The following is an 8,001-nucleotide window of genomic DNA, read 5'->3' as shown; positions in this document are numbered from 1 at the left end:
AGAGGCCCGCGTACCGCACACAAAAAAAATTAAAAAAAAAATACGACGGTCCCGACTAATCATTGCTGCCTGTCCTGGCAAGTCCTCGGAATGCCCATAGCCCTGGTTCTCCTCTAAGGGGTTCCTCCGACCTGGACTGCCCGTTGTCTCTGTGTGGTCCTGTGTTGCTCTGGCGGTGACAGACGGGGACCCAGGGCGAGCCTACCATGGACAGCCCTTGGCGTACAGAGGGTCAAGCACACCCAACAGGCTGCCTCAGATGTAGGGAGAAAGCGCAACAGTTGGAAACAGACAAGGATAAAAAGGGAAATACGGAAAATTATCTGAGACAGAGCAATGGCAGAACACTACAGATAGGATTCACAGGGAATGAAGAGGCACCATATACCCAGAGCTGCATGGATCCTGCGATCTCCAGCAATTCCCAAACTGTGCTTGTCTCTTGGAATCGCGGCTGTTCAATCTGTATCTCGATTTGTTATCTCCCACTGATCTTCGCAATAAACCCCCCTACTTCATGCAACCGATGTCTCTTCCTTATGCTTAAACTGCTTGACACAGCATTATACACTAAAATGTCACCTTTTAAAGCATGGATATGTTTAGGATCACATAATATGGGTTCATGTTTTTGTTATGATTTAAAAATAGTATATAGAGAGTCTTAGTATATAAGATTAAAGTTCACACAGGAGGTATTTTTTAGAATGTATCATTCCTTTTTTTTTTTTTTATCATTCCTTTTTAACCAAGTGCAAATAATATAAATTTCACTATGGGGGCAGTTTTGGGTTTTGAGTTAGAATTCATGTAATAAATTTGAGCTAAAAATAACCTCAAGCGAGATTACTACAAGTAACTATATGCCAATAAAATGGACAAACTAGAAGAAATGGACAAATTCTTAGAAATGCACAACCTTCTGAGACTGAACCAGGAAGAAATAGAAAATACGAACAGACCAATCACAAGCACTGAAATTGAAACTGTGATTTAAAATCTTCCAACAAACAAAAGCCCAGGACCAGATGGCTTCACAGGAGAATTCCATCAAACATTTAGAGAAGAGGTAGCACCTATCCTTCTCAAACTCTTCCAAAATATAGCAAAGCAAGGAACACTCCCAAACTCATTCTATGAGGCCACCATCATCCTGATACCAAAACCAGACAAAGATGTCACAAAGAAAGAAAACTACAAGCCAATATCTCTGATGAACATAGATGCAAAAATCCTCAACAAAATACTAGCAAACAGAATCCAACAGCACATTAGAAGGATCATACACCATGACCAAGTGGGGTTTATTCCAGGAATGCAAGGATTCTTCAATATATGCAAATCAATCAATGTGATACACCATATTAACAAACTGAAGAATAAAAACCATATGATCATCTCAATAGATGCAGAGAAAGCTTTTGACAAAATTCAACACCCATTTATGATAAAAAGCTCTCCAGAGAGTAGGCATAGAGGGAACTTACTGCAACAGAATAAAGGCCATATATGACAAACACAGCCAACATCGTCCTCAATGGTGAAAAACTGAAACCATTTCCACTAAGGTCAGGAACAAGACAAGGTTGCCCACTCTCACCACTCTTATTCAACATACTTTTGGAAGTTTTAGCTACAGCAATCAGAGAAGAAAAAGAAATAAAAGAATCCAAATTGGAAAAGAAGAAGTAAAGCTGTCACTGTTTGCAGATGACATGACACTATACTATAGAGAATCCTAAAGATGCTACCAGAAAACTACTAGAGCTAATCAATGAATTTGGGAAAGTAGCAGGATACAAAGTTAATGCACAGAAATCTCTTGCATTCCTATACACTAATGATGAAGAATCTGAAAGTGAAATTAAGAAAACACTCCCATTTACCATTGCAACAAAAAGAATAAAATATCTAGGAATAAACCTACCTAAGGAGACAAAAGACCTGTATGCAGAAAATTATAAAACACCGATGAAGGGAATTATAGATGATACAAATAGATGGAGAGATATACCATGTTCTTGGATTGGAAGAATCAACATTGTGAAAAAGACTCTACTACCCAAAGCAATCTACAGATTCAATGCAATCCGTATCAAACTACCACTGGCATTTTTCACAGAACTAGAACAAAAAATTTCACAATTTGTATGGAAACACAAAAGACCCCGAATAAGGCAAAGCAATCTTGAGAAAGAAAAACGGAGCTGGAGGAATCAGGCTCCCTGACTTCAGACTATACTACAAAGCTACAGTCATCAAGACAGTATGGTACCGGCACAGAAACAGAAACATAGATCAATGGAACAGGATTGAAAGCCCAGAGATAAACCCACACACATGTGGTCACCTTATCTTTGATAAAGGAGGCAAGAATATACAGTGGAGAAAAGAGAGCCTCTTTAATAAGTGATGCTGGGAAAACTGGACAGCTACATGTAAAAGAATGAAATTAGAACACTCCCCAACAGCATACACAAAAATAAACTCAAAATGGATTAAAGACCTAAATGTAAGGCCAGAAATTATCAAACTCTTAGAGGAAAACACAGCAAGATCCTTTTTGACCCACCTCTTAGAGAAATGGAAAGAAAAAGAAAAATAAACAAATGGGACCTAATGAAACTCAAAAGCTTTTGCACAGCAAAGGAAATCATAAACAAGACGAAAAGACAACCCTCAGAATGGGAGAAAATACTTGCAAATGAAGCAACTGACAAAGGATTAATCTCCAAAATTTACAAGCAGCTCATGAAGCTCAATATCAAAAAACAAACAACCCAATCCAAAAATGGGCAGAAGACCTAAATAGACCTAAATTTCTCCAAAGAAGATACATAGATTGCCAACAAACACATGAAAGGATGCTCAACATCATTAATCATTAGCGAAATGCAAATCAAAACTACAATGAGGTATCACCTCACACCGGTCAGAATGGCCATCATCAAAAATATCTAGAAACAATAAATGCTGGAGAGGGTGTGGAGAAAAGGGAACACTCTTGCACTGTTGGTGGGAATGTAAATTGATACAGCCACTATGGAGAACAGTATGGAGGTTCCTTAAAAAACTAAAAATAGAACTATCATACGACCCAGCAATCCCACTACTGGGCATACACCCTGAGAAAACCATAATTCAAAAAGAGTCATGTACCACAATGTTCATTGCAGCTCTATTTACAATAGCCAGGACATGGAAGCAACCTAAGTGTCCATCGACAGATGAATGGATAAGATGTGGCACATATATACAATGGAATATTACTCAGCCATGAAAAGAAACGAAATTGAGTTATTTGTAGTGAGGTGAATGGACCTAGAGTCTGTTATACAGAGTGAAGTAAGTCAGAAAGAGAAAAACAAATACCGTATTCTAACACATATATATGGAATCTAAAAAACAAAACAAAAAAATTGTCATGAAGACCATTACTGTCAGCTTTTATACAGTATATGCTTTAAAATGGACATAGGGTAACTAGTTACCTCATTCAGTTCTTACACCCCTGTGAGACTGACATTTTCCCCCTACTCTACAGATGAGCTTAGCAAGCTTCGGTAACTTGCCTCAGGTTACCTAGTAAATAAGTCACCGAACGGGGACTGGAACCAGGTGTGCCTGTGACTGCCAAAGCCCTGTGTAAGTGTGAACCCCAGTGCTACACAGTGAAACAAAGAGTCTTGTGATTAGTTCTTAATAAACTGTTCTGATTATACCAGTAAGACCACCTCACTGCAGAAAAAACAGAAGCCAAAAGAACAACTGTTAATGTCTTTAGGCAAAACTTAGTAAGTTAAGTCCCCTACTTATGAACGAGTTCCATTCTGACAGTGCGTCCATAAGTCCAATTTGGTCATAAGTCCAACAACGTACCACCAGAGCAACACTTTTTTAAAAAGAACTTTTAAAAATCACCTGAAAATTTTAAAATTTCATTAAATATGTAGTTTCAGCATACCTCTAAATAAGAATTACAATTCATGTTACTAGCAAAAATATGGATGATACATAAAGAGTTAACAGTGCATTTCTCCCCAAAATATTAGGTCATGGTACCATTATGAAGTCTTCAAAAGGAAAATTTTCTCACATACTGAATTCTATATTCCATATTTTTCTATTAGCTCTTTTGCTTTAGAAATACAGGCACTCATGGCATCTGCCTTTGATAATCCTAGAAAGATACAAACAGATTGACTCACTGACCGATGTTATTGGGAAATTAAGAAGGTTTGTTTCACTTATTTAAAAATTAACCACCTTGTTGAGGTTCCAAGCTTCCCACTTAGCCTTGCCTTTTAGATTTAACAGTCCTGGACACTCTGCCAAAAGGAGGACAGATATATTTTCAGGGTTACTTTTTACTCTATGCTTCTAGAAATACTGTTCAGTGAAATGTATTATTATTTTTTAAATGACAACCCAGTACCAGTAACTACATCTCCAATTACAGATTGTTTGTAGAGCCCGTAGGGTTCTTTTAGTTCCTCATCATCTGGCCTGGTTTTCAGCTTCCTCATGTCTTTGGCCGCCTTTTCAAAATCAGTCTAAAGCAAAAAGGCACAAAGTGTGCATTTGCTAACTTTCGGCAGGTCCATCTGCTTTGGGGAAAAGTAAAGAGGAGGAGGGAGCATTCAAACAGAAATGAACTACTACTGCTCTGGTTCCACCAGAATTATCCTAACCTATTTTAATTCGTGGACACTTCCCCTTGGTCCTTACCTGCTACATAGACAATGTACCCATGTATTAGATATGGAGAACTAAATAAAATTCTTAACACATTACTGACCACAGACGTATTAACACATCTTTTGTTACCCGAATGTTATTGACCAGAGACATTTCAATATTCATTTACATAACAAATCGCTGGCCACAGGCGTTAGTTTCTGCAAAAATCTCCTGGTCAACAATGAGTTAATATTTAAAATGTTTAATTTATCTATGTTTAAAAACTGAAGAAGACATGAATAAATGGAAAGATATTCCAAGTGCATGGATAGGAAGAATTAATAGTAGTAAAATGTTCATCCTACCCAAAGTCATCTATCAATACAAATTCAACTCAATCCCTAACAAAATTCCAATGGCATTTTTCACAGAAATAGAAAAAGCAATCCTAAAATGTGTATGGAACCATAAAAGCCAAAGCAATCCTGAGAAAGAAGAACAAAGTTGGAGGCATCATAATTCCTGATTTCAAACAATATTACAAGCTATATTAAGCAAAACAGTATGGTATTGGCATAAAAAGACACATAGATCAATGAAACAGAATCAAGAGCCCAGAAATAAACCCTTTGTAGTTTATGACAAAGGAGCCAAGAATATACAATGGGGAAAGGACAGTGTCTTCTATTAACGGTGCTGAGAAAACTAAAGAGAACATGCAAAAAAAATGAAACTGGACCCCACCTTACACCATATACAAAAATCAACTCAAAACGAATTAAAAATTTGAACGTAAGGCTTAAAACTGTAAAACAACTAGAAAAGGACAGAGAATAAGCACCTTGACATCAATCTTAATGATTTCTTTTGGATTTGACACCAAGAGTAAAACTAGCTTAAACAAAAGGGACTACATCGAACAAAAAAAGCTTCTTCACAGCAAAGGAAACCATAAACAAAATGAAAAGGCTGAGTGGGACAAAATATTTGCAAATCATATGTCTAAGGGGCCTTTGAATATATATATTCAAAATATATAAAGAACTCATATGACTCAAAAGCAAAAAAAACAAAAAAGCAAAAGAAAACAATTTGATTTAAAAATAGCCAGGAGATTTTTCCACAGAAGACATACAGGTGGCCTGAAAAGATGCTCCCCATCATTAACCAACAGGGAAATGTAAATCAAAACAACAGTGAGATATCACGTCTACCTGTCAGAATGGCTATCATCTAAAAGACAAGAAATAACAAATGTTGAGGAGGGTGTGGAGAAAAGGAAACCCTATACGCTGTTGGTGGGACTGTAAATTGGTGCAGCCACTGTGGAAAACAGTATGAAGTTTCCTCAAAAAATTTAAAAAATAACTACCATACGATCCAGCAATCCCACTTCTGGGTATTTATCCAAAGGAAATGAAATCACTATCTCAAAGGGATATCTGCACCCACTGTGTACACTGCAGCTGTATTTACAATAGCCAAGACAGGGAAGCAACCTAAGTATCCATTGATGGATGAATGGATAAAGAATGTAATATATACATATATATATATGTGTGTGTGTGTGTATATATATACACATATATATAATATTCCATTATATAGATATAACAGAATATTAATCAACCATAAAAAAGAAGGAGCTATTGGGCTTCCCTGGTGGCGCAGTGGTTGGGAGTCCGCCTGCCGATGCAGGGTATGCGGGTTCGTGCCCCCGCCCGGGAAGATCCCACATGCCGTGGAGCGGCTGGGCCCGTGAGCCATGGCCGCTGAGCCTGTGCTCCGCAACGGGAGAGGCCACAACAGTGAGAGGCCCACGTACCACAAAAAAAAAAAAAAAAAAAAAGAAGGAGCTATCGACATTTGCAACAATATGGATGGACCTGGAGGACATTATGCTAAGTGAAATAAGTCAGACGCAGAAAGATAAATACTGTATGATCTCACTTATATGTGGAATCTAAAAATAAAAAGAAACTAATAGAGAGCAAATCGGTAGTTGCCAGAGGTGGGGGGAAGAATGGTTGAAGATGGTGGAAAGGTAAAAGAAAAACATGCAAAAAAATTATATCTGAGAAATTCCAATGCAAAGTTTTTCTCATAAGTTAGAAGTATATAAATACAAGTTTCTATTAATTTTTTTAGATGGCATTACCTTCACTTTCTTCATCACCCTCATGAGCACGTCCTCCTCTTCTTCCATAATCTACGCTTTGCTGTATGCAGTAGCTTTGCTGCCAATGAATATCTTTGTCCAGGGCATTCATCTCCCAGTGCCTCTCTGCTCACATGCTTCAACAGCAGTATTATTTATACCTATTGAGTGGACTGGCTAGTTTCTGAGGGCAGTACTTCTGATTGCGCTGAGTTGCCTGTATAGATTCCTTTAAAAATTGAGACCAAAACTTCTAAGACTTATTTCAATTGATTTCCAGAAAAGAGAAGTTGTTCAGTCAACTTAGCTGATTAGTGAAAAGAAACTGACTTCCCGGAAATTCTGTATATAAATATACTGAATAATAAACCTGCCCTCCCCATTCATGACTTACCTCTGAAAACCCCGACCTGCCTAGTTCCCAAGCCGCTAGGGCTGGCCCAGGGTTCTCAGCCCGGGGCTCAGCCAGCAGCCATCCCCTTCCCCTGTACTGTTCCACATAGGGATAAGGTGCTCCTAGCAGATTTATTCCTTTCTCCTTTTAACCTCTTAGTTTATATACAAAGGCTTTGCTGATTACTTTGAACAATAGAATTGTTCCATTCTCTCTTTTCTCCATTTTTTTCCATTCTTTTCTTTTTTCCATTCTTGTGTTATTTGTTTGAAATCAGGAGTAAGCGGGAATTGTCAGCAGCCTGGGTATGAAACAAGAGAGGTTCAAAGAAGCATTCTACCCCTACCCCCTACTTTCCTTCTCTGAAGCCAGAGCTCCCTTTTGATCCAAAGACCCGGTAGAGAAAGTGGAGAGACCACTGTGACATCAGAATCCCTGTGATCTCAGCAGAGTTGCTGGGTAAAACTTCCATCAAGCTCCAAAGACAGGACAGTAGCACAACTAGAATAGTTGTATTGTGATGAACAAAAATCACTTGTAAGCCAGAGACCAGGGTCTCTACCCTAAATATCCTTGAAAATAGCCCAGCCACCTAATCGATCTTTATGGGGATCTGAGAAGTGTGGGTACATGTGACTAGGATGAAGCACAGACCCCCTGCCTCATCTGAGTTTTTTTCTAGGAAATTGTCAGCTGCTTTATAGATAATATCATGGTTAAGAACACAAGCCCTGGACCTAGACTGCCTTGGTTTGACTCTCAGCTTCAG

The 8,001-nt window shown here is 38.2% G+C and overlaps 1 protein-coding gene across 1 annotated transcript; it reads right to left on the bottom strand.

Moving 5' to 3' along the window:
• Positions 1 to 4,106: 4,106 nt before the first annotated feature.
• ACBD7 (acyl-CoA binding domain containing 7) lies at positions 4,107 to 6,886 on the bottom strand. The gene is made up of 4 exons (XM_032617780.1): positions 6,839 to 6,886; positions 4,436 to 4,553; positions 4,268 to 4,328; positions 4,107 to 4,182 (listed from the first exon to the last, which is right to left on the bottom strand). The coding sequence occupies exons 1-4, from the start codon at positions 6,884 to 6,886 to the stop codon at positions 4,107 to 4,109; spliced, it is 303 nt and encodes a 100-aa protein (XP_032473671.1).
• Between the last annotated feature and the right edge of the window lie 1,115 nt (positions 6,887 to 8,001).

The sequence above is a fragment of the Phocoena sinus genome, chromosome 2, assembly GCF_008692025.1.
Source record: "Phocoena sinus isolate mPhoSin1 chromosome 2, mPhoSin1.pri, whole genome shotgun sequence".
Taxonomy (NCBI): domain Eukaryota; kingdom Metazoa; phylum Chordata; class Mammalia; order Artiodactyla; family Phocoenidae; genus Phocoena; species Phocoena sinus.
Note: the sequence above shows the minus strand (reverse complement) of the source record. Positions and strands in the feature narration are given on the sequence as shown.

What these genes read in the sequence shown, in the direction of transcription:
- ACBD7 (XM_032617780.1), bottom strand. Translation starts at nt 6,886, where the DNA reads ATGGAAGAAGAGGAGGACGTGCTCATGAGGGTGATGAAGAAAGTGAAG. An exon ending in AATTGGAGATGTAGTTACTG is followed by an intron (nt 4,329 to 4,435) that starts GTACTGGGTTGT and finishes TCCTTTTGGCAG; the next exon opens with AGTGTCCAGGACTGTTAAAT. An exon ending in GAAGCTTGGAACCTCAACAA is followed by an intron (nt 4,183 to 4,267) that starts GGTGGTTAATTT and finishes TTGTATCTTTCT; the next exon opens with AGGATTATCAAAGGCAGATG.